Source organism: Ovis canadensis, chromosome 2, assembly GCF_042477335.2.
Source record: "Ovis canadensis isolate MfBH-ARS-UI-01 breed Bighorn chromosome 2, ARS-UI_OviCan_v2, whole genome shotgun sequence".
Lineage (NCBI taxonomy): Eukaryota > Metazoa > Chordata > Mammalia > Artiodactyla > Bovidae > Ovis > Ovis canadensis.
The window spans coordinates 221235598-221262894 of NC_091246.1; the positions used below are offsets into that span (position 1 = coordinate 221235598).

General features: G+C 36.8%; 1 protein-coding gene across 2 annotated transcripts in view; it reads left to right on the forward strand.

Annotated features, from left to right (window-relative positions):
• Positions 1 to 27297, forward strand: part of SPAG16 (sperm associated antigen 16) — a 1117670-nt gene that overhangs the window by 588043 nt on the left and 502330 nt on the right. For both annotated transcript variants that reach the window (XM_070292279.1, XM_069578269.2), the window contains exon 12: positions 2609 to 2794. In XM_070292279.1, the coding sequence (XP_070148380.1) occupies positions 2609 to 2794 (186 nt within the window). The remainder of the gene's footprint in view (positions 1 to 2608; positions 2795 to 27297) is intronic.

Genomic DNA, 27297 nt, shown 5'->3' on the forward strand with positions numbered 1-27297 from the left:
CCAGGATGTCTGGATCTAGGTGAATTGATCACACCATCGTGATTATCTGGGTCATTAAGATCACTTTTGTTTAGTTCTTCTGTGTATACTTGCCACTTCTTAATAACTTCTGCTTCTGTTATGTCTATACTGTTTTAGATTGGTCACTTTTATTTCTGTGTTTCTAGCAATTTTCTTTTTTATCAGTTAAGATACATTTAATATTTCACATAATTTAGTTTTAAAACCTTGCTAGGAGTGAAACATTTTATAATTTTATTTATTTAAATAGGGACTGCCAAGTTTGTTTTGAAGATGATAAAGTTGCTCAAACTATTAGTGAGGTTCGGATATACATACAATGTACTCAATAGAGTTTCTAGCACATGTTAAGTGATCGTCACTCAGTTAAGTCAGACTTTGCAATCCCATGGACTGTAGCCTACCAGGCTCTTCTCTCCATGGAATTCTCCAGGCCAGAATACTGGAGTGGGTAGCTGTTTCCTTTTAATTCTTTACCACCAGGGAAGCCCAAGAATACTGGAGTGGGTAGCCTATCCCTTCTCCAGTGGATCTTCTTGACCCAGGAATCAAATCAGTGTCTCCTGCATTGAAGCAGATTTTTTTTTTTTTACCAGCTGAGCTACCAGGGAAGCCCTATACCACATGTTAGGCACTATATAAGTAAATGACTTTGTTTTCTTATTCTTATAATTATTGTTGTTGCCTACAGTGCTTTACAGTTGGCTAAAATTTAACTAGGTGAAGATTGCTTTTTGTTTACATTGTTTATTCCATGTGGTATACATTTTTTTCCCTGAATCTCTGGTTCTACATCTTAAATTTCTAGTTTCTATAAATTGATTACCTTTTTTCCTTTGAATGTTGTATGTATCCCACTTTATATCATTCTCTTCTGAGACTTTTATTAGGAAAATGTTTTCTTCTTTTTTTTCTATCATCCTTATTTCTTAAGTTATATACTGCCATGGACTGAATATATGTATTCCCCTCCAATGCTCACCCAGATTCAAATTTTGAATCTATAACCCATGATCTTATAATGAGTTATCTTTAGACAACTGTATATTGTTTATTTTGTAATATTTAGAAAGTAAAAATTTTAATGGCCAACATGTACAAATAAACAAGAGCTGAAAAACGAAGGGCGGGTTTTGATATCTACCTATCAGTAAAGGACTACACTTACAGAGTACTTCTGTTAGTACAAATAAATATCCTCTTATGACTTTATTGAGAATGTCTTCACTCTCTAATCCTCCTTTCTGGCAGCATCTTTAAGTTTTCCTCTCTAGTGGTTGATACTCATCTGCATATAAAAGTTTAGTTCTCTCAGCATAAAAATAAACAAATAAAAGGGAGCAAGCAAAACATTTATCTTGATCTAAGTGCTGTTTCCTGTCTTAGAAATTTTGGTCAACTCTTCATTTGTAGCATCACTTCATTCATTCATATATTTATTCTTTCTGGAAGCATTTAATGAACATTTCAGTTGGTTAATCATAATGTTTGATGCTGTCAGAACAGAGAGAGGGAGCAGTTCCCCATCAAAATCAAAGGGAAGGAGGCAAATAAGCAGTTCATTATATTCAGTGAGAGAGAAATTACTGAGAGAACATATACATGGAGCACGCAGTGCTGAAGGATATGGAGAAGACGATGGACATGCAGCGTTCTAGCAGTGACATTTTGCCAAAAGAAACCTAGATGTCTCTGCTGACATCACTGGCACCCACTTATTCTTAATCTTGTTTTTGTATCTACCACTTGAAAGCCACTGAATTTTTTTAATGTCTACTGATGACTCAAATGGAAAACCTAGTGACTCATTCTTAACTACCCAGCTCTTCAAAGTCTTTCATTTCTCAAGATGTAGCTCCATAGCTCCCTCATTTCTGATTCACATCTTCCTTCATTATCCAAACTGTACTCTTGTAGCATTTAATTAATACAAACATAAACAATGTTAACTGGCATTGTATATTGATTTACATTTTTGAACTTGTCTAAAATTTCATCATCCTGAGGCTGTATCATCCAGAGTGTAACATTGTCCTTGAAATCAACATGTGCTTTAAAAAAGTACCGATTTAGTAAAATAATCTGGAAAACTATGGAATAATTAATATAGAAAGTGTGCAACAGCAGTTTCATCAACTTGAATTACTAAACCATATTGTTCAGTTCATTTCAGTTGCTCCGTCATGTCTGACTCTTTGCAATCCCATGGACTGCAGCATGCCAGGCCTCTCTGTCCATCACCAACTCCTGGAGTTTACTTAAACTCATGTTCATTGAGTCAGTGATACCATCCAATCATTTCATCCTGTGTCATCCCCTTCTCCTCCTGCCTTCAATCTTTCCCAGCATCAAAGTCTTATTTAAATCTACACAATTTGATACTTTACTAAACCATATAGGGAAGTATCAAATTGTGTAGATTCAAATAAAATAATGAGTCAGGCATAATGGTATGTCATTAAAAATTAAAAAATAACTTAGATAAATGCACACAAGTTATTCACAGAATATAACAACCATTTATAAAAATAAGTGAACTGTAAATTGATTTTTTTCAAAAATTACCTTTTCATGTTCTTGCATATAGTGGCAACAAGTTGGCTACTTCAAGTGGTGATACTACAGTTAAGTTATGGGACCTGTCTAAAGGTAATTGCATTTTGACCTTCGAGGGACATACCCACGCTGTATGGTCCTGCACATGGCACTCCTGTGGTGATTTTGTGGCTTCTTCCTCACTGGATACAACTAGCAAAATCTGGGATGTTAACAGGTAAGAAGTATTTCAAATAATATTAACACTCTGTGTTGATAAATATAATTTCTCTCAGTGGGAAATTAAAGAAAATCTGTTAATTCATAAAATTATAGAATTAGTCTCTGTGACATCCATTTGTAACTCCATTAATTTCTGCTGATATATAATGAGTTCTTTCTAAATAGAGTTTCAAGATCAAGCCTGTGTAATCAGATTAGAATTGCTTCATTGGAAAGCTGTTTGTTATAAGCAAGATGGAACAAATACTTCTTTTAGTGTTAGGTTTTTAGTTCTCCTCTCCACCAGTCTGCTGTCTGTCTGGATTATCAAACCAACAATTTAATAGACATGAAGATGACAGAAATAGTTATGGGCTTTTCACTTAATTTTGATATAGCATTTCCAGTTTAAATGCTTCTTAGCAATTCAAAAATTGTAGGAATGGATATAATTTATTGTATACCAAGTCTCTTACGATACTATATGGTTTGATCTTAATTCAAGACAGACCTATATTTTGCTATCAAAATACCTTTTATCCATGTATTTTTGCATAATTATTCCATCCTATTATGTATACAAATAAAATTTTAAAAGGCTGGTATCAAATACCTTGATTACTTCAGCTAACTAAGTAATTGTATATCATCAGTCAGATTTCTGATCACTTTAATATTTTAATTAATGCCCAGATTACAAATATAAGTAATAGTGACTCCTCAAAATTTGTGTAACAAATCATTACTGAGCCATTGTAATTCTTTTGTAAGAGAAAGATGAACTCACCTTGAAGGTCAGCACTATTGTTTTGGGAATCACGGGTCAAACCAGTACTTTGAACAAACTTTCCCCATTCTTCCTTGAATTATGGGTAACATATATAGAAGACAGAGCAAGTAAGGTGCTCACAAAAGGTCAACATGATTTCTAGGAGGATTTCCTGAAAGGGTCTGCTCTGTTCTGTTTGTAGTTTGATTATCTCTTAAGACCATGTGCCAGTTTTTATGCTATTTTCTTTCTGCACCAGACCTACCCTTCTCTATCTTTTTTGTGATACTGGAGCTGGAACTTTGCAAATGACATTTCACTTTGCCAACTGACTCTGAATTAGGCTTTGGTGATAGTGGCTCCTTGTAGGAGACCACAGGCTAGAGGTGGTAGAGGGGTCCTCTTCTCCCTCTCTCCTCCCTGTGGGCTTCTTCTGGACTTGCAGTTTCAATGAGCATCACCCTAGCAGTACTTCACCTCAGCAACATCACAGCTGCTGAATCCAGTTGACAGTTTTTCTAGGGTTTGCAGAAATAGCTGTATCATGCCATCCGTCAAAGACATTAACTCCGGCAGATATTTGCCCCCTTCTCAGAGGTATGTGTTCCCAGATCTGCCTGGCCTCTTTCCAAGATGAGGGATATCAATACTAGCAGTCCAGGACCACTCCTCAGCTCTGTGGTGCCACCCTCCAGGGTTATAGTAATTCCACTTTGATCCCTTTGTGCATTCAGTCCTAAAAGTGGTAGCTCTTTCATTCAGGGCTTTCTCCATACCTTCATGTTCTTGTTTTCCCTTTATAGTTATCTAGTTAACAACTTTATGCACAGTTAACAATCACTTATATTAAATTCTTACTGTTAAAATGTTAAGTGCAAGTTCAGTCTCCCATCCAATTTTGACAGTTACTGGGCATTGATGCATAAATAGCATAATCCACTTGAGTTACAAAGATATAACTAAATAATGTTTGACATATTCTGAATGAGAAAGCATAGCTCTAAATAGGTTTGAAACCTGTTTCTGGAGAATTCCATGGACAGCAGAGCCTGGTGGGCTACAGTCCATGGGGTCACAAAGAATTTGACATGATTTAGCAACTAACGGTTTCAGTTACTTTCTATGTAAAGTAGTGACAGTTTAAGATGTAGTTTAATAGCCATGTGCATACCATTTGGTTATCTGGAATAATCAGCCGTGTAATTCTTAATTTTATTATGTTTCTGTGTTATACAGCCATATTTCATAAATATTATTATAATAGATTATTAGAATTGTTAAAACCAATTTATTTTGAAGTATGATGACATACAGAAAACTGTGCATATCTAGCATAAACAACATGATGAGTTTGAAATATATATTATAATCAATGCATAAATGTATCTCTTGCCTCTAAAAATTTCCTCCTGCCCTCTTTATTATTATTATTTTTATAAGAGCACTTAATATAATAACTAACCTATTAGCAAAATTTTAACCATCCTAACATTGCTCTTACCTATAGGTATTGTGTTGTACATTAGATAACTAGGGCTTACTCATATAGGTAACATTTTAATGCTGTTTTCTAATTTTAATTTTTAATTTTTTAATTTTTTTAAATTTTAATTGTTCATTATTTTTGGCTTAGTCTAAGGTGTTTGTAAAAGACTGCAGTCCATTCTAAAATGTATCTTTAAATGTATTAATCACTCAGAGTGCTTAAATCAAACTGTATCAAGGTGACAACAACAATAAAGTGATTGCCAGTAGACTCATCTCTACTAAGAATGATTTCAAGCACTTTGACAGCTTTGCTCCAGGACCCTGATATCCAAATACTGTCTCCCAGTAGAGACTCAGTAGAGGTTGATACAGCAGATCAAAATTGCTACTGATGGACGCCAAAAATTATTTGCATTTCAAATTTCCCATCAATGTCAAAAGCTCACCTTCATCATCAAAGACAAAGAATTTATACCAGTTTTGAAGCTGAGATAGTGGATAAATATGGACAAATAAGGGAGAGACTGACTGTTTCTTTGGTGGCTATTGATAGATCTTTCAGCACTGTAATCAGAGCCCTGAATTGTAATTTATGATTGCTCATGGATCCATACTGTGTAAATATGTCTAACACTAATGTCTTACTTAAAATTGTATAGGTCACTGTTACTGGCTTAGTGACTTTAAGGACAGAGGTTATTTGCTTTGGTAAGATGATGATGGTAGAAGCTGTACTGTGCTGGGTCATATACTCTTATAGTGATGCCATGTAGTTTTTAATTGAAAAATATTGATAGACTCTGTGGTTCACCAGGAAAAAAATTTAGAATATATCCTTATATTCACAGTCTGCCCTTTCCTTTGAAACCCTAGCTCAGTCTTGAATTCATCTGTTAGTTGGTATATCATTCCTTTTCCTGCAACTCTTCCTGAAATTAGATATTACCTGCTAGGACCATCTAATTAGCTCCTCACCAGAATGTTGTATCCCTGGAAATCATAATTAATGCAAAAACTCCAGATCAGGATCCCTGTTAACTAAATACTAATAAGAATCTTTGAACAATAGGACCTCTGTCATTCTTAGTCTGGACACACTGACACTCTACAAAGTTTCTATGAACAATTACAAGTAGTGATTCAATGATCTTTTGAATGATCATTTATAAAAAGTAGAAATTTATGTTTCATTTTGTAGTCATTTATTACTACCTTAATTTTCATACATATGATTTTCATACATATGATTTTTAAATCAGTTTTAAAGCATACATATACCCTTGAACACACACACACACACACACACACACACACCCCATTGTATCTTTAATGGAAAATGCTTGGCACATGGCAGTTTTGTTGCATAAATGATAAAGGGAAAATCAATATATACACATGAAGAAAGTGCTTTCCTTACTTCCATTTACATTCATATTATGATTCAATTATTGTGTTATTCTACATGAATCTTTAACGTGATGAAAGTTAGATAGGAAAATCAGAGAATGTCTCAGTTGACTATAAAAATTGTTTCTTTAAAGCATGAGATTACCATTAAACATTCATGAAATGAATTACCGGTGTAGGACTATATTTTAGACATTAGAAGATTCTAAGACTCCATTACTGCCCTCAGTGAGATTACAAATAATTTTAAAATGCAGCAGTTTTATAACAGAAAATATGCAGTACATCTTCTATTCATAATATCAGAGAAGAAATTCTGATTGGTCCTGGGTGCTTTTCTTCCCAAGATAGTTGGGTATTTGACTGAGTGTCTACATGACACTATATCTCTGATGTTTGGAACTAAGACCACATACCTGTACTTAGTTGTAGCTTAAAATGAAATGATTTGAAACGAGCAGAATGTTACTGGGTGTAGCGTCCCCACTGCTTAAAACAATATTGCACAGGCTAGAGTAGAGTGGTTTGTAACAGGGCTGGAAGGAAACCGATTGCTTTGTAAAATTCAACTTCTGGACCCTAAACAATGGGAAATAAATCTGCTGCCCTTATAGCTAAGGGTATTGGTTCAGATGACATCAAGATTATGTTTAAGAGAGAAAAATAAATCAGGTTTGAGCCTATGATGGGAACAGTGAGAGAAATAAAAATATATTTGGAAGATAAAGCAGCTAGAAATTGCTGAGACATTATGAATCATGAGAGAAAGAGAAAGCAAATCACCTGTTACATATTGAGACACTTGATGGGTGTAAAGCTCATTCTCTTTATACTAGAGCACTAATGTGAACTTTTAAAAGACTTTTCCAGCCAGATTCATCAGCTCCATTCTATAAAATGCTGTACAATGAGGGACGTTGTCTTGTTCCTCTAACAGGTGATGCCTACTGAGGAGAATTGAATGTTCCTTTCTGCCCACCTGCATTGCTTCCTTCTTAATTGAAAAATTCATTAAGCAATATAAACCCCAGACTGGATGAGAGAAACAGAATGATTTATATAAAGGAAACAGCTAAATTTAAGCAAAAGGAAATGTGAATTACCAAGATTCTCCTATGATAAGTTGTCTTCTTTTAATAGCATGTACTATTAATTTTTTGTTCAAATAATGCTCCGATGTGAACTCTAAATTGGGAGAAATTTATTTCTTTAAAAATTAATAATAATGAGATAGCACCAAATAAGTTACAAAATGGAATTTCGTATTTGTATTTTATTAATAATATGCATCCTGTTCTTTATGATACATATGCTAAGTTGACTATATTAGAGATGAAGGGCATATTGTACAACATTAATGGTCTTAAAGCATAATAATGTAAGGAGGATATTGAGATTCAAGGGCATGTATTGTTGGTACATTAATACCTGTCTTGCATTATAAAACCTCCCAGCTTGCTGCCTTATACTTGTAAAGGAACCCAAGGTATATGTTAATAGACTGCTAAAGCAGTACTTGAAACATAACTAGGTTACATTAAAGGAAATTGTGACATTCTAAAATTGACCTCTTATGATCAATTTATCCTGTTCCACAGATAATATATCAATTATTACATCTTGGATTTTCATTTATATTCAAATGAATGATTCCCTCTTGAAATACATATTTTGAGTGATAGCTAAGTATTATTGAATATAAATACATAAATAAGTACAGAAATAATAAAATGAAAATAGCATGTTATTTTCACTGTCATGCTCCCTCTAAACCAGTACATAATTAAAAGGCACTATCAAAGAAATATCTACTTATGAAAAAAGTATATTAAGGCTTAAGTTCCAGGTTTCGTTTAGCAAGTTAAACATTGACTGAATTATCAAGAAGCTGTCTTGCAAAAAGTGTTGGCTTTTTGTGTATGCGTGAAGAATACTTCAAGCATCAGTGTCTACTGCAATAAGCTTGATGTGAGCATTCTTTTACATCAGTATATAAAGACTCGACCAATAAAAGAGATAACATTAAGAATTTAACATTTAGCTCTTTGCATTTATAAAACAAACTACTTCGTGTAAATGAGTTATATAATCTGTATCTAATTTTCACTAAATAAGGCATACTTTCTGTTATTTCACCAACTAACTGAACCATATCTTAGAAATAATTCAGATGAATGTAGATGAAACTAAAGGTATTCTAATAAGAGTGAATATATGTGTTTTAAAACATGCTCCATTATTACTGTATTAGCACCAATCAAAGCAAACACTTTGACATGTCAAAGATGTAGCCCTCCTCCATTCCCTCCCAAATGAATCTGGTCAATAGATGAATCTTCATCCTCCTCAGTAATAATGAAAAGAGTTTGCTGTATTTTTCATCCATATATGTTAAAAGATATATGGGTATAGTACACATGAGTTAAAAAAAACTAAAATCATACAGTTTTATATTTAAGGTTTGATAATATCATATATATAGTACACTTATGCATGTTTGTGTATATCTGAATGTTGATGTATATACATATACGAGTATTAAAGCAGTGTATTCAGATGTACAGCTCTTAATTTTAGACTACTGTAAATATTTTACTATCTCAAATATTCTAAATATCATCTAATCAAAGTGTGAAAGTATTAGTCACTTAGTCGTGTCCTACTCTTTGTAAGCCCATGAACTGTAGCCTGCCAGGCTCTGCTCTCCATGGAATTCTCCAGGCAAGAATACTGGAGTGGGTTGCCATTTCCTTCTCCAGGGACAATTTCCTGACCCAGGAATTGGACCCAGGTCTCAGGCAGAGGAACCAGAGATCAAATTGCCAATATCTGCTGTATCATGGAAGAAGCAAGAGAATTCCAGAAAAACATCTGTTTCTGCTTTACTGACTATGCCAAGGCCTTTGACTGTGTGGATCACAATAAACTGTGGAAAATTCTGAGAGAGATGGGAATACCAGACCACCTGACCTGCCTCTTGAGAAATCTGTATGGAGGTCAGGAAGCAGCAGTTAGAATTGGACATGGAACAACAGACTGGCTCCAAATAGGAAAAGGAGTACTTCAAGGCTGTATATTGTCACCGTGCTTGTTTAACTATATGCAGAGTACACCATGAGAAACGCTGGACCAGAAGAAACACAAGCTGGAATCAAGATTGCCGAAAGAAATATCAATACCCTCAGATATGCAGATGATAACACCCTTATGGCAGAAAGTGAAGAGGAACTAAAAAGCTTCTTGATGAAAGTGAAAGAGGAGAGCGAAAAAGTTGGCTTAAAGCTCAACATTCAGAAAATGAAGATCATGGCATCTGGTACCATCACTTTATGGGAAATAGATGGGGAAACGGTGGAAACAGTGTCAGACTTTATTTTCTTGGCCTCCAAAATCACTGCAGATGGTGACTGCAGCCATGAAATTAAAAGATGCTTACTCCTTGGAAGAAATGTTATGACCAACCTAGATAGTATATTCAAAAGCAGAGACATTACTTTGCCGACTAAGGTCCATCTAGTCAAGGCTATGGTTTTTCCAGTAGTCATGTATGGATGTGAGAGTTGGACTGTGAAAAAGGGTGAGTGCCGAAGAATTGATGCTTTTGAAATGCGGTGTTGGAGAAGACTCTTGAGAGTCCCTTGGACTGCAAGGAGATCCAACCAGTCCATTCTGAAGGAGATCAGCTCTGGGATTTCTTGGAAGGAATGATGCTAAAGCTGAAACTCCAGTACTTTGGACACCTCGTGTGAAGAGTTGACTCATTGGAAAAGACTTTGATGCTGGGAGGGATGGGGGCAGGAGGAGAAGGGGACGACCCAGGATGAGATGGCTGCATGGCATCACTGGCTCTATGAATGAATCTGAGTGAACTCCGGGAGTTGGTGATGGATGGGGAGGCCTGGCGTGCTGCGATTCATGGGGTCGCAAAGAGTTGGACACAACTGAGTGACTGAACTGAACTGAACTGAACTGAACTCCTGCATTGCAGGTGGATTATTTACCATCTAAGCCACCTGGGAAGCCCCTAATCAAAGTTATTTATTTATTTATTGACTGATTTACTATTCTTTCTCTGTGATTCCAAACTCTAACTTGTTTCAAAACCATTTATTTGAGACAGCAAAAAACTATTACCATGCCTCTGAAACATTGTTTTAGAATTTACAGAAATGGTTTTTATTTAAAGAAAACTCTTAAGATTTTATTCAATTGTTATTGAAATAAATTGAATGCCCAAGTACATCAAATCAAAAGATGTAAACTGATATAAAAATAGAAAGTCATAAAATTCTAGGTAGAACTAAAATACTTTCTTATATACAACAGTGTTGCTTAAATGGGAAATACTTCCTATTTAGATAATGAAATTGAATTTGTTCTTATAAATTAAACACTAGAGACATTTTTTCATAGAAATGTTAAATATTATTTCTTCATAGTATCTAGCATGAGTTTGTACAAAATTCTACCATATATCCATGAGAGCAGAACTTGTTAGTGAGTGTCCTGTGTAGGGAATGAACAGATCTTCACTAGTCAGGGAACATGAAAAGTTTATTCCTTGGGCTGGCCTTCACTCAGTTCCTTCTTAACCTAGAATGGATCCTGCATGAAGCATTGCCTCTAGCAGGATTCCATCTGCTAGAAAAGTCATCCCTTCTGATTTGGCCCATAACTCAGACATTTAAAAATTAATGATATCTAATGAGTTAAATATAGTTATTATACGTGTTATCATCTGAATATATGTCCTATTAAAATTTTCTTACTCAAAACTTTAAGACTTTAAGTTATGGTTGGACATTCATGGTGATTATTTAAATATGCATTCTAAAAAGTACAGTGTTTCAACCTAGAAACACAAAGCATACCTTTATATGAAGCCATAACTACTATAAAAAAGTGAATTATTGATATTTTCTCTTGATTATACTTGGTCCAATGTATGACAGGTTTATAAAAGTATCTGATGTTTCCAGTTTTAGTGGTGTTATGTAAATCATTTCATTGTCTAGTTCTCTAGTTACCATTGACAAATTAAATGCCCTTTTTAGAGGATATTAATGTCAGTATCTTGAGAATAAATTTTACTTTGAACTTGGTCTCACTAGTACACAAATATAAGTTAATATATCATATGTATATGCAAAACTGTAGCAATAAATAAATTATATGTCTATACCTCAGAGATATTGCCTAGATATTTAATATTCATTATATGAAATGTAAATTTCTTATACAACTAACATTAACCAGCAGTGATTATTTATGTAGCCCTCTATTTCTTGCTCTTATTTACTGTTAATCATATCAAAGGAGACTATGATATCTTATGCTAGAGTCCAGCTTCAGCAGGCAGGGATTCAACCTGAAGGTGTGAGCGGTGTCGGTGAGAAACTGAGGCAGCCTCTCAGTTTTCTTGGGCTGCCTGTTTATTTCAAGCTTATGATTCTCTTTTATACTTTTACAACAACATTAGGTCAGAGGTTTGATATTTTTAGTTTCCATTGACTCAGATTTATTTTTCTCCAAAAATTATTGTTGCCCCTCAAAAGGAGTTCCTTCCTCAGCAATTCTCTTATCTATTTTCTCTCATGTGTCCTTGTGAATACACTGTAACTCATGCTTAATGTCTGGGCTGCATACCACATTCTTCAGTTTAATTCTTATCTTTCTAAGTCCTGTTTGCCCCTAGTATCCTAAGCTCACTATTTCTTAGAAAGGGCTTCTATCTAATAATATCTCTAAAGTGACTAATTTCTATAAGCTATAGTAGAATATTGTAACATTACAGCAATCCTTAAATCTTTACCTTCTAACTATTTTAATTATTCCTAAGGCCTAAATTCAGCAAACTCCTTTGCCATAAACACTTTTCTCACAAATGGGCTTCAGATAGCAATCCCTCCCATGGCCTCAAGCTGCGGCCTGTGTGCTCACCTGGAACACTTTTTTGTAAAAGTCCTTTTAAAAAATGTCAGTGATTAACTTCATGAATTATTCTTTGATCACAGCTGCAGAAGGCTTTATGCCTTCTCATGCTCCTCTCAAAAACAATAAGCACTTTAATATTCTCTTCAGTCAACTCAGCCAAGGAAAGGAAAAAACAAGTCAGAATCACAAAGCCTAACTCCTTCATTCTGGGTCCATGCCTACAGAACAAAGGGAGGGGGTTTAGGGCCGTGCCTCTATTTTGTTAATAATGCCTAACGCGGCTCACAACAATCTTAGACTTGAGGCTTTCAGTGACAATCTTAGACTTGAGGCTTTCAGTGGTATTGCAACAATAAATTAATTCTTAATTATCTGAATTATCATGACTCTTACTCAGTTTAGTTCAGTGGCCCAGTCATATCCAACTCTTTGCAACCCATGGACTGTAGCATGCCAGTCTTCCCTGTCCATCACCAATACCTGGAGCCTACTCAAACTCATGTCCGTCGTGTCAGTGATGCCGTCCAATCATCTCATCATTTGTCATCCCCTTCTCCTCCCACCTTCAGTCTTTCCCAGCATCAGGGTCTTTTCCAATGAGTCAGTTCTTCGCATCAGATGGCCAAAGTACTGGAGTTTCAGCTTCAGCATCAGTCCTTCCAATGTATATTCAGGACTGATTTCCTTTAGGATGGACTGGTTTGATCTTCTTGCAGACTAAAGGACTCTCAAGAGTCTTCTCCAACACCACAGTTCAAAAACATCACTTCTTCGACACTCAGCTTTCTTTATAGTCCAACTCTCACATCCATACATGACTACTGGAAAAACCATAGCTTTGACTAGATGCACTTTCGTTAGTAAAGTAATGTCTCTGCTTTTTAATATGCTGTCTAGGTTGGTCATAGCTTTCTTTCTAAGGAGCAAGTGTCTTTTAATTTCATGGCTGCAGTCACCATCTGCAGTGATTTTGGAGGCCAAGAAAATAAAGTCTGACACTGTTTCCACTGTTTCCCCATCTATTTGCCATGAAGTGATGGTACCAGATGCCATGATCTTAGTTTTCAGAATGTTGAGCTTTAAGCCAACTTTTTCACTCTCCTCTTTCACTTTCATCAAGAGGCTCTAGTTTTTCTTCACTTTCTGCCATAAGGGTGGTTTCATCTGCATATCTGAGGTTATTGGTATTTCTTCAGGCAATCTTGATTCCAGATTGTGCTTCATCCAGCCTGGCATTTTGCATTATGTACTCTAAATATGAGTTAAATAAGCAGTATGACAATATACAGCTCTGATGGACTCCTTTCCTGATTTGGAACCAGTCTGTTGTTCCATGTCCAGTTTGTTCTAACTGTTGCTTCATGACCAGCATACAGACTTCTCAGGAGACAGGTCAGGTGGTCTGATATGCCCATCTCTTTAAGAATTCCCTTATGATTATACAGTGGAAGTGACAAATAGATTAAAAGGTTTAGATCTGATAGATAATGCCTGAAGAACTATGGGCATAGGTTCGTGACATTGTACAGGAGGCAGTGATCAAGACCATTCTCAAAAAAAAAAAAAAAAGAAAAAAAGGCAAAATGGTTGTCTGAGGAGGCCTTACAAATAGCTGAGAAAAGAAGAGAAGCTAAAGGCAAAGGGAAAAAAAAATGTACCCATTTCAATGCAGTATTCCAAAGAATAGCAAGGAGAGATAAGAAAGCCTTCCTCAGCAATCAATACAAAGAAATAGAGGAAAAGAACAGAATGGGAAAGACTAGAGATCTCCTCAAGAAAATTAGAGATATCAAGGGAACATTTCATGCAAAGATGAGCACAATAGAGGACAGAAATGGTATGGACCTAACAGAAGCAGAAGATATTAAGAAGAGGTGGCAAGAATACACAGAGGAACTATACAAAAAAGATCTTCATGACCCAGATAACCACGATGGTGTGGTCACTCACCTAAAGCCAGACATCTTGGAATGTGAAGTCAAGTAGGCCTTAGAAGCATCACTACGAACAAAGCTAGTGGAATTGATGGAATTCCAGTTGAGCTGTTTCAAATCCTGAAAGATAATGCTGTGAAAGTGCTGCACTCAATATGCCAGCAAATCTGGAAAACTCGGTAGTGGCCACAGGACTGGAAAATGTCTGTTTTTTTTCTAATCCCCAAAAAAGGCAATGCCTTAGAATGCTCAACCTACTGAATGATTGCACTCATCTCAAAACACTAGTAAAGTAATGCTCAAAATTCTCCAAGCAAGGCTTCAACAGCATGTGACTCTTACTACCTATGTTCATATTCCTCTAACTAAAATCTACCAAAGAACCCAGTACTCAAACTGGAATAGATTGTTCATCTTCCCTTCAGAGGCTATTTGGTTTAATCCCACATGATTCACAGCCTTGTTTATTTGGATCATCACAATAAAATGAGCCATTATGTTCTAGTTATTGTCCATATATCCACTAATCAGCCTTGATCTCTTACCAGGGTCCAGCCCTGGTTGGATCCAGGGTATCCTCAGGGGAATGGCATCGGCATCTAGAAAGAGATTAATTAGAGATCTAGAGAGAGATAAGGAGGGAATGTTACAGTTAAGAAAATGGGGGAGAGAAAGAGGCCGATATTCCTTGGTTTACACGGAAAGCCAATAAAGCTCCAGACAAGGAACTTGCTCTGTTCACGTAGGCCACAGGTGCTGGCTTGAATAGCGGAGGGTGCCTTGCCTTGGGCTCCCTCTCGCGTGGGTCTTAGAAGCCGGGGCAGAAAAGTGAACTCAGAGAGCCCTGCGCTCCAGGGAGTCAGCCAGAAAACAAAGAGGAGAATAATGACACGGGGAGACCAAGCTTCATCAAGTATGGCCCAAACTTAATTTTTTCCAAGGAGCTTATATACCTTGAGCTTTACATAGAAAGTAATGGGAGGTGAAGAGTCATGCGGGGTCAGCAGTCCTGACCCTTATCGAGACCAGGCTTTCTTTATGCATTCTTTCTGACATATAAAGGTCTCAGGTGATTTCCATCATCTTCTGGACAGAAGGCCTGCTAAAATTTTTATGATCCTTTATGATAATGGTTAGTCAACCAGAAAACTTATTTTCTCCAAAGGTGATTATACTAAAGTCAGGCACCACTCTCCAAAAGCACTAGATAAGGTTACATTCCTATAGGTTAAAGGTGAAGTGGGCTATAACATGGAAAGAATTTCTGATGTGTTTAAATCAAAGGCTACAGCTTATTTTTCCACATACCAACTATACTAATTAATGTATGTTCTCAAAAACATAATGGGTTCAGTTCAGTTCAGTCGCTCAGTCATGTCCGACTCTTGCAACCCCATGAATCGTAGCACGCTAGACCTCCCTGTCCATCACCAACTCCTGGAGTTCACTCAGATTCACGTCCATTGAGTCAGTGATGCCATCCAGCCATCTCATCCTCTGTCGTCCCCTTCGCCTGCCCCCAATCCCTCCAAGCATCAGAGTCTTTTCCAGTGAGTCAACTCTTTGCATGAGGTGTACAAAGTACTGGAGCTTCAGCTTTAGCATCATTCCTCCCAAAGAAATCCCAGGGCTGATCTCCTTCAGAATGGACTGGTTGGATCTCCTTGCAGTCCAAGGGACTTTCAAGAGTCTTCTCCAACACCACAGTTCAAAAGCATCAATTCTTTGGCACTCAGTTTTCTTCACAGTCCAACTCTCACATCCATACATGACCACAGGAAAAACCATAGCCTTGACTAGACGGACCTTAGTCGGCAAAGTAATGTCTCTGCTTTTGAATATACTATCTAGGTTGGTCATAACTTTCCTTCCAAGGAGTAAGCGTCTTTTAATTTCATGGCTGCAGTCACCATCTGCAGTGATTTTGGAGGCCAAGAAAATAAAGTCTGACACTGTTTCCGCTGTTTCCCCATCTATTTCCCATGAAGTGATGGTACCAGATGCCATGATCTTAGTTTTCAGAATGTTGAGCTTTAAGCCAACTTTTCTCTGGTTCCTCTGCCTTTTCTAAAACCAGCTTGAACATCGGGGAGTTCACGGTTCACGTATTTCTGAAGCCTGGCTTGGAGAATTTTGAGCATTACTTTACTAGCCTGTGAGATGAGTGCATCTGTGCGGTACTTTGAGCATTCTTTTGCATTGCCTTTCTTTGGAATTGGAATGAAAACTGACCTTTTCCAGTCCTGTGGCCACTGCTGAGTTTTCCAAACTTGCTGGCATGTTGAGTGCAGCACTTTCACAGCATCATCTTTCAGGATTTGAAATAGCTCCACTGGAATTCCATCACCTCCACTAGCTTTGTTCATAGTGATGCTTTCTAAGGCCCACTTGACTTCACATTCCAAGATGTCTGGCTCTAGATTAGTGATCACATCATCATGATTATCTGGGCTGTGAAGATCTTTTTTGTACAGTTCTTCTGTGTATTCTTGCCACCTCTTCTTAATATCTTCTGATTCTGTTAGGTCCAGACCATTCCTGTCCTTTATCGAGCCCATCTTTGCATGAAATGTTCCCTTGGTATCTCTAATTTTCTTGAAGAGATCTCTAGTCTTTCCCATTCTGTTCTTTTCCTCTATTTCTTTGCATTGATCACTGAAGAAGGATTTCTTATCTCTTCTTGCTATTCTTTGGAACTCTCCATTCAGATGCTTATATCTTTCCTTTTCTCCTTTGTTTTTCTCCTCTCTTAAAACATAATGGGTTAGGGATATGGAAACTTAGCAGCAAATGTTGGTTCAACAATGAAACCCTCCACCTGTACTATTCTAATAATTCCTTAACTCCCTGTAAGACTCTATATTTTTAAAATACTATAGGCCTCCCATGCCTCTCACTGTTGGGAGGCCATAAACAATCACATGTGTAGCTGCCAGAGTCTGAACGAACATGTCAGGCTAGCTAGAAAATCATCAGAGGGGTTTGGATTGAAACACTCTTATTATGCCCAGGAGAATTATTAACTAAAGCTCTAAGTTGTTTTCTTCAAAGAAAAGTGGTCGGGGATAACCCCCTGTTAATATGAGAGGTGTTGGTGAGAGACATGGAATAGTAAAAGAAACAGATTCTGGTTTGGGTGTAGATGCTTGAGCAGGTCCAGGGGACCCCTTGAGTCCTGAACTGCATTGCCTGTCAGGTCTCTCTGCATGACCTTGTCATGGGTGGGATCTCCCGTTCTGGCTCCCAGCAACCTCTCATCACCTCTGATCTCCCTTCCATTGTATGCTTTGGAATCCAGTGCCTGACATTAACAAAATATCTTATATAGTCCATCTCTTCATTGTACTCTATCTGTTTTACTTAAACTTGTCTCCCTTCAGGAAATGAAGTGCCTTTTCCAATGGCACCTGTAACTAATTTCCCTTAATTTTTTTTTCAAAACAAAACAAAACAAAACAAAACCACCATAACATAATAAATTGTAATCATTAGACCCTGTTTTTGAGATATAAACACCTAACATATGTTCGAGGTTTTTTTGTTGCATTTATCTGATTTAGCTGGGGGACACAAATTTCTCCCATCACTGAACCTGAAAGTTTGTTCACTAATGTGTTCCTAGTACTCAAACTAGGAGCTCAGACTAGAGTTTGGAACATGCTGGGAAAGTAATTTATATATATTTTAAATTAAAGGTTCAATTCCTCCATGCTCTTCATTGTCACCTCTAGACTGCTTGCTTTCTTCCCACCTCATCACAAACCACAAAAACATATTCTTTGAGACTAAACCATTAACCACTCATTCATTGTCTTGTAATATACTGACCTCCTGGTCTTATCTGTCATGTTTTACATGATTTAGCACATGGCTTACTGTGTTCACTGAATACAGCATCACTATCCAAGCAGAGAATTTGTGTCAACTCCTTGGACTTCCAGTTTCTTTACCTCCATACTTACAACAACTTTCAAATCTGTTTCAGGTTTTCTGCACTGTCAGCACCATTTCCACCTTTCCCTGTCTTACATCCTTTAAGACCACTTGCTCCAACAATTCTATGTTTCCAGTAGTATTGATAGTTTATTGTCTCCACTATTTTTTCTCTAGTGCTGATAACAGCCTTCCAGTTTCTCCCTTCTCATCCAAAGTGAAATCCAAAGACCATCATAGTGGTCTGTCTTTCCCACATAGCTTCAGACCCCTTAGTCCTCTCTTCCTCTACATTTCTTGCCTGTCAATACCCCAACTCTATTTAAACCAAATTTCTTCATTATTCTCTGCCTGTACCTGGTCAGCTGAACATGGACAGAAAACATACACACACAGACCCCTGAATTATGATGATTGGTCTCAGTTTATAACTTCAGCTCACAAGTTGAATCCTACTGCATTTCCTTCATCAATTAAACATCTACCATTCAAAATGAATATTTCATTCCTTTCTGCTCTCCTTTTAAATTCCTAATACCTTCCTTTACTCCTTTATCCCCGAAGTTCAAACCTCTTGTTCAAACTTCTGCTTGCTACTGTTCCATTGACCAAAGCAAGTCACATCGCCAAGACCAGGACCAGGATAAGATGTGACTACCTAAAAGTGTTCATTTAGGAAGAGGAATAAATGGCAACCACTTTTCAAAAAAATATACCTTCTTTGTAATCCCTTTCCCGTCTTATAGTGAATCTCGCTCAGATGTGTCTGACTCATTGTGACCCCATGGACTATAGCCTGCCAGACTCCTCTGTCCATGGAATTCTCCAGGCCAGAATACTGGAGTGGGCAGCCATTCTCTTCTCCAGGGAATCTTCCCAACCCAGGAATTGAACCCAGGTCTCCTGCATTGCAGATGGATTCTTTACCAACTGAGCCATCAGGGAAGACCTGCTCCTCTTATAATCATCTTCCAAATGTGACTGTAGTATTAAAATTGTATTTTGACCATATTTATATTATAAAATTCATACTTCTTCAGTTGACCTAGGTATATATAGACTTTAATGATCATCCCTAGACTAAAATGGGGTCTGACTTCTTGTCTCAATTCTTAAAATAGATTATTGGAGAAATTCTGATAGATAGGTTATTGGAGTAATTTTAGGCTATCAGTACTTCTCTGCTCAGTATACTTTAGATGATCCCTACTACTCCTTTATACCTTTTTAAATTTTGAATTACTTTAATTACCTAAAATAAATGTAAACAGTTTTCATGTACTTTTCACCCAGATTCCTCCAGTGATAATATCTTACTATTGCGTATTATCAAAACTAGGTAACTGACATTGATACAGTATTATTAATGCAAGCACAGACCTTAGTCAAATTCTCCAGTTTATCCGTGTGTGTGTGTGCATCTGTAGTTGCATGAAATTTTATCACACATGTAAATTAGAGTAACCAGTGTAACCCTATATAATCAGGATATGGACTATTCCATCACTGTAAGAAAACTCTGTCATGTTACCTTAATGATCGCACTCTTCCCCTAGCTATAATCCTTCAACACCCTCAACCTGTTCTGGTTTCGATTACTATAATGTTGATTCAAAATTGTTATATAAATGCTCACAGTATGTGAGCATCTGAAGTTGGCTACTTTTTGGAGAAATTTCGTTTCAGTGAAATTGAGATTCACTTGTCTTGGATATCAATAGTTAATCCTTTTTTATTGTTAAATAAAAGTTGTTTAAGTATACCAGTTGGCTTTTATATTTGCTCCTTGAAGGATGTTTCATTTGTTTCTATTTGGGGAATAGTACAAATTAAGCTGCAGTGAATGTTCATGTGTAGGTTTTTGTGTAGGGCTTCCCAGGTGGCACTTGTGGTAAAGAACCCACCTGTCAATACAGGATACATAAGAGACATGAGTTCGATCCCTGGGTCAGGAAATCCCCTGGGTGGGGGTGGAATGGCAACCCACTCCAGTATTCTTGCCTGAAGAATCCCATGGACAGAGGAGCCCGATGGGCTACCGTCCATAGGGTTACTAAGAGTCAGACATGACTGAAACGTTTAGCATGCACACACAGGTCTTCATTTCTTTAGAACTTATGCCTGAGAGTACAATTGTTGGGTTGTATGAAAAGTGTACACTTAGCTTTGTTAAAAATTGCCAAACTGTTTTCCAGTGTAATGATACTATTTTTATATTACTATCACAATACATGAGAAATTCAGTTTTTCTACATGTTCATCAGAATTTGACATTATTAGTAGTTTTTATTATCTTAGCTATTCTAATAGGTGTATAGCAGCATCTTATCATGGTCTTAATTTGCATTTCTCTCATGGCTAATGATGTTGAACATCTTTTCATGTTCAGTTGACCCTTGAATTACTTAGAGGTTAGGGGCACTGGCCTCTGCTCAGTCAAAAATCTGTGTAAAAGCTTAATCATTCCTCCAAGTCCACAATTTAACCAACTGTGAATTTGGTAGTACTGTAGCAGATCTTTATTGAACAAAATCCATGTGCAAGAAGACATGCACAGTTCAACCTGTGTTTTTAAAGAGTCAACTGAACTTATTTGCCACCCATGAAGTATATGTTCATGCTCTGACTCAGTTTCTATTGGATTGTTTTCTTACTGTGGATTTTCTACTGAAAGTTTTTTTTTTTTTAATTTGTTTTGGATGCATATCCTTGTCAGAGAGTTTTGTGTAAGCTGTGGATCACTGTTTGATGAAAATCAACAACAAAAAAACAAAAACAAAATATTTGATTTTTAGGAAAAATACAGGAGTAATTTAATGGAGGAAAGTGAAAAATCAGTTGACTGTATTTAAGTTAGTTCATTTCTGGGTTCTCTATTCCACTGATATACACATTTATTATTTCATTAATACCATACTGTTAGAGTAAGTCTTAAAATCACATAGTGTGACTTCTTCAGTTTTTGTTTTCTTTTCTTTTAAATTTTGTTGAGACAATCTAAGTTTGTCCTCTCAAACCTATCTAAAATCGCTCCCTATCTAAAATCACTTCAGCTTGATTTTCCTTGCCAGTAAATTTCATGTTCTTTTTCTAGTTAATATCTATCTTTTTTCCAAATTAGTGTCTTATTGCTAATTGTTTTATTTTTTTCATGCTCCTCCTCAGAATTAAATGCCCTCTAGATTCTCTTCCAGTAATCCACCTTTTATTTCCTTCTATACTCAAGTGGGAGACTGTGCCCTTCTAAGAAGCCTCTGTGCCTCACCCTCAGTCTCTGATGGATACCCTCTTCTTTCCTAATCATTTTTTTTCTTGTTAAAGTCAGATTGTGAGTTTTAAGTCCTTAATCATGCATGCACGCACATGCACGCGCGCGCACACACACACACACACACACACACACACATAAACTCCTCCACATATAGTTTAAGATCCACATATAATTTTAAATTTAATAACAATGAACAATGTGTATAAGAAAGCCCATTATGACTCATATTTTGTCTATGAAAATCCCTTAGATGCTTTCTCTTTATTTATACTTTAGAATATAAAATTCTTTAAAACATTTTGTCTTTCTCTGTTTTTCGCTGTTCTCTTTGCCCTTTATCCTCCTTTTTGGTGTAGTGCCTAAGGCACATGCTGCTTCATTGTGTTAGGTAATCCAGCACTGGCTTTTCTCAATAATGTGTTCTGTTATAAAGCATTCATGTTTCTGCTCTATTTCTCTTATTTTTGTTGTCATTCTACCACATCACAATCTCTGATTTTCTCTACCCTTTTAAATATTCCGTAAATGGCAGATTATCCCACCTTCGACCTCATATTTTTTCTTAGAATCCATTCTTAAATCTTCACTCCTTTCAAAGTAAGCTTTACGTCCTGCACTTTCCCATGTATTTCTGTCTTAGTTTTTCCATAGATTGCAAACAGTTAAATGGCTCCTCCAATTCTTTTTCCTTGACCGATACGTAACTTCTGTACCTGAACTTGAATTAATGATTCCATACAATTTTTTTTTCATGCACTGTCTTCTGCAATAGGGTTCCTCTTGCCTTATCTTCAGAAAGCCAAATTGAGTGAGAACTAAGGAAATCTGAGTACTTGATACTTTCTCTCTTCACTTAACCGCTGCAGGATAGAATGATGAAAAAGTTCAAACTGTATAAAAATAGTACCTAAAAATATTTTATAGGTGGCAGGGGCATACTAAACTATCAAATTCCTTTTTAATGTGTATATTTTTTCATACAATAATGCAGATGAGTTAAATCCAGTACTCTAACGAGTTAAAAACACTTTTGACAAAATGATCACCATTCTGGACTTTCAATATGTATTTGTTTGCACTATGAGGTCTTTGGTATTCAGACATTTTTTGTCAAAGCAAATAAGGACCAACTGTAGGATTGAATGAATATTGTCACTGAATATTTAATTCCAAATATTATTTTACCATGTCTGGTGGTTTAGATGCTAAGTCGTGTCCAACTCTTGTGACCCCATGAACTGTAGTCTGCCGGGCTCCACTGTCATGGGATTCTCCAGGCAAAAGTACTGGAGCGGGTTGCCATTTCCTTCTCAAGAGGATCTGGCTGACTCAGGGATTGAACCTGGGTCTCCTGCACTGCAGGCAGATCCTTTACTGACTTAGCTATGAGGGAAGCCCTACCATACCTATATGTGCCTTTTATTTTGACTGTATGATGAGGTGTATGAAAGCAGGTTTGAATCTGACAAAATTAAAGACACACAAATCTATGTACCGAGATGTCTCTGCTCCTATATTCAGGTGAAATGTCATGCAGCACATTCAGGTTATTTTCTAAAATAAACATTAATTAAGATGATTTTGTTCTGTTCATTTAGCAAATCTTTAATGTATAGCACTCTGTCACTGAGTAAGAGTACATGCCTTACTTATGCAAAAAAAAGTAACCTTTATTCAGATAACACAAAAATATATAATGTTGGATCAGAAGTAACAAATATATTTCACTGATATGAATTGGCACTTGTTTCTTAATCACGAGCTCTACTGAGTGAGTAGAGATTCAGCTGAATCTTAAATTATTGTTGTTGTTGTTCAGTTGACTCTTTGTGTCTGACTTTTGTCCTGCTGCTGCTAAGTCGCTTCAGTCATGTCCAACTCTGTGCAACCCCATAAACAGCAGCCCACTAGGCTCCTCTGTCCCTGGGATTCTCCAGGCAAGAATACTGGAGTGAGTTGCCATTTCCTTCTTCAATACATGAAAGTGAAAAGTGAAGTCTCTCAGTCGCTCAGTCATGCCCGACTCTTAGTGACCCCATGGACTGCAGCCTACCAGGCTCCTCCATCCATGGGATTTCCAGGCAAGAGTACTGGAGTGGCGTGCCATTGACTTCTCTGGACTTTTGTCTCAGTTGTGTCCAGATCTTTGCAACCCCATGGACTGCAGCACACAGGCTTGCCTGTCCTTCACCATCTCCCAGAGTTTGCTCAAACTCATGTCCATTGAGTCCGTGATACCATCCAACCATCTCGTCCTCTGTTGCTCCCTTCTCCTCCTGTCTTTGATCTTTCCCAGCATCAGGATCTTTTCCAATGAGTTGGCTTTTTACATCAAGTGGCCAAAGTATTGGAGCTTCAGCATCAGTCTTTCCAGTGAATATTCGGGACTGATTTCCTCTAGGATTGACTGGTTTGATCTCCTTGCTGTCCAAAGGACTCTCAAAAGTTTTCTTCAGCACCACACTTCAAAATCATCAGTTCTTCATTCCTCAGCCTTCTTTATGGTCCAACTGTCCATACATGACTACTAGAACATCTACTAGTCATCCGTACATGACTACTAGAACAACCATAGCTTTGACTAGAGCTTTGCCCACAAAGTAATATCTCTGCTTTTTAATATGCTGTCTAGGTTAGTCATAGTTTTTCTTCCAAGAAGCAAGCATCTTTTAATTTCATGGCTACAGTCACCATCTGCAATGATTTTTGAGCCCAAGATAATAAAGTCTGTCACTGTTTTCATTTTTTCCCCATCTATTTTCCATAAAGTGATGGGACTGGGTGCCATGATCTCAGTTTTCTGAATGTTCAGTTTTAGGCCAGCTTTTTACTCTCCTGTTTCACCTTCATGAAAAGGCCCTTTAGTTCCTCTTTGCTTTCTGCCATAAGAGTGATGTAGTCTGCATATGATCCAGCAATTCCACTCCTGTGTATGTACCAAAAAGAATAGAAGGCAAGGCCTCAAAGAGAGATTTGTACATGTATATTCATGGTGAGGCTTACCAGATGGTGCTGGTGGTAAAGAACTAGCCTGCCAATGCAGGAGTTGCAGGAGATGTGGGTTTGTTCCCTGGGCCAGGAAGACCCCTGGAGGAAGAAATGGCAGCCCACTCTACTATTCTTGCCTCGGTAATCACATGGACATAGGAGCGTGATGGGCTATAGTCCATGGGGTCGCAAATAATTTGAAATGACTTAGCAGGTATGCTCATTTATAGGAGAATTACTCAAAATGCCCCAACAGTAAAAGCAACCAAAGTGTTCATGGGTGGATGAGTTTTAAATAAAATGTAGTGTATACATAAAATAAGTTAGCCTTAAAAAAGAAAATTCTGAAACATTTCACAATATGGCTGAAACTTGAGAACATTATGCTAGATGAAGTAAGCCATTTACAAAAAGACAAATGCTAAAAAAAAAAAAAGACAAATGCTATATGATTCTACTTATGTTGTGTACCTAATATCTAGAGTAGTCAGATTCTTAAGAGGCGGAAAGTAGAAGAATATTTGCCGAAAAACTGAGGGGAGGTGAGGAGGAGTGAGGAATTGTTTAAAGCTGTAGAGTTTCAGTTTTGCAAGATGGAGAGAGTTCTAGAGATATGATTGGGTAACAACATAAATATACTTGAAATGTTCACTGAGAAATGGATGATAAACATTACCACCATTAAAAATATGCATGACTTTTATGCATAATTACTTTTGACAAGCAAGGCTAAAGTTAGATTAATTCAATAAAGAATTTGTTTTTTTGTAGGAATAAATAATAAATGAAAGAATCCATATATTCATTTTAATATTTGTCCAAAATAATGGATAAAATTTAATAAATTTTCCTGATTTTAAAACTCGTTCAGTTCAGTTCATTTGCTCAGTCATGTCTGACTCTTTGTGACTCCATGGTCTGCAGCACGCCAGGCCTCCTTGTCCATCACCAACTCCCAGAGTTTACTCAAACTCATGTCCGTTGAGTCGGTATGCCATCCAACCATCTCATCCTCTGTCATCCCCTTCTCCTCTAGCTTCAATCTTTGCCAGCATCAGGGTCTTTTCAAACAGGTCAGTTCTTAGCATCAGGTGGCCAAAGTATTGGAGTTTCAACTTCAGCTTCAGTTCTTCCAATGAATACTCAGGATTGATTTCCCTTAGGATGGACTGGTTGGGTCTCCTTGCCGTCCAGGGGACTCTCGAGTATTCTCCAACACCACAGTTCAAAAGCATCAGTTCTTCAGGGCTCGGCTTTCTTTAGAGTCCAACTCTCTCATCCATATATGACTAATGGAAAAACAACAGCTTTGACTAGATGGACTTTTGTTGTTAAAGTAATGTCTCTGTTTTTTAATATGCCGTCTTGGTTGGTCATAACTTTTCTCCCAAGGAGTAAGCATCTTTTAATTTCATGGCTACAGTCACCATCTGCAGTGATTTTGGAGCCCCCCAAATAAAATCTCTTACTGTTTCCATTATGTCCTCATCACTTTGCCATGAAGTGATGGGACTGAATGCGATGATCTTAGTTTTCTGAATATTGAGCTTTAAGCCAACTTTTTCACTCTCCTCTTTCACTTTCATCAAGAGGCTCTTTAGCTCTTCTTCACTTTCTGCCATAAGGGTGGTGTCATCTGCATTTCTGAGGTTATTGATATTTCTCCCAGCAATATGGATTCCAGCTTGTGCTTCATCCAGCCCAGCGTGTCTCATGATATACTCTGCATATAAGTGAAATAAGCAGGGTGACAATATACAGCCTTGACGTACTCCTTTCCCAATTTGGAACCAGTCTGTTGTTCCATGTCCAGTTCTAACTGTTGCTTCATGACCTGCATACAAATTTCTCAAGAAGGGGGCAGGTGGTCTGGTATTCCCATCTCTTGAAGAATTTTCCACAGTTTGTTGTGATCCACAAAATCAAAGGCTTTGGAATAGTCAGTAAAGTAGAAATAAATATTTCTTCTGGAACTCTCTTGCTTTTTCAATGACCCAGCAGATGTTGGCAATTTGATATCTGGTTCCTCTGCCTTTTCAGCTTGGACATCTGGAAGTTCACAGTTCATGTACAGTTGAATCCTGGCTTGGAGAATTTTGAGCATTATCTTACTAGCGTGTAAGATAAAACTCTTTACCAAAAAAGCAATAGAGAAAATATAACTTAATGAAAAGAGAATCGTCTTTTTCAAACTTACAGGCAACATCTTCCTTAATGCTGAAAATTTAAATGTATATCCCATAAAATCAGATATAATACTATCCACCTTCACTCATTCCTAAAGTTTTAACTGCATGAACTCTTTTTTATAATTTTATATAGCAAAATTTATTTTAAAGATTTGTAGGCAATGTAAGACATAAGAAAAATGACAAAAGTGATTTCATAACAGAAAGTAATAGAGAAGAAATTGGTTTGTTATATGTCAAATATATGATGTGCTATGCATATAAAAATGTATCTGAAAATGTTATAATTGAAGTAGGAGTTTAGAAAATTAGGGAATGGGAAAAAATTTAAATCATCATTTTACTGTGTAAGCAATAAACACTAATAAATTAAATAAGTATAAAAGCATTAATCATTTTTATAACAAGAAAAATGCCTCAATGTTATTTTATCTAAAAAAGCAGAAGTGAAACTTTATATTATATACAATATAATCCTTTTGAGATAATATGAATGTAAGCATATTATCTGAGAGAGTAGGAGAGAGAGAAGTAATTTTCTTAAATATGCCAAAATGTTAGAAATTTTTTTTCTGAGGATGACTTTTTTTAAGGATGACTTTTATT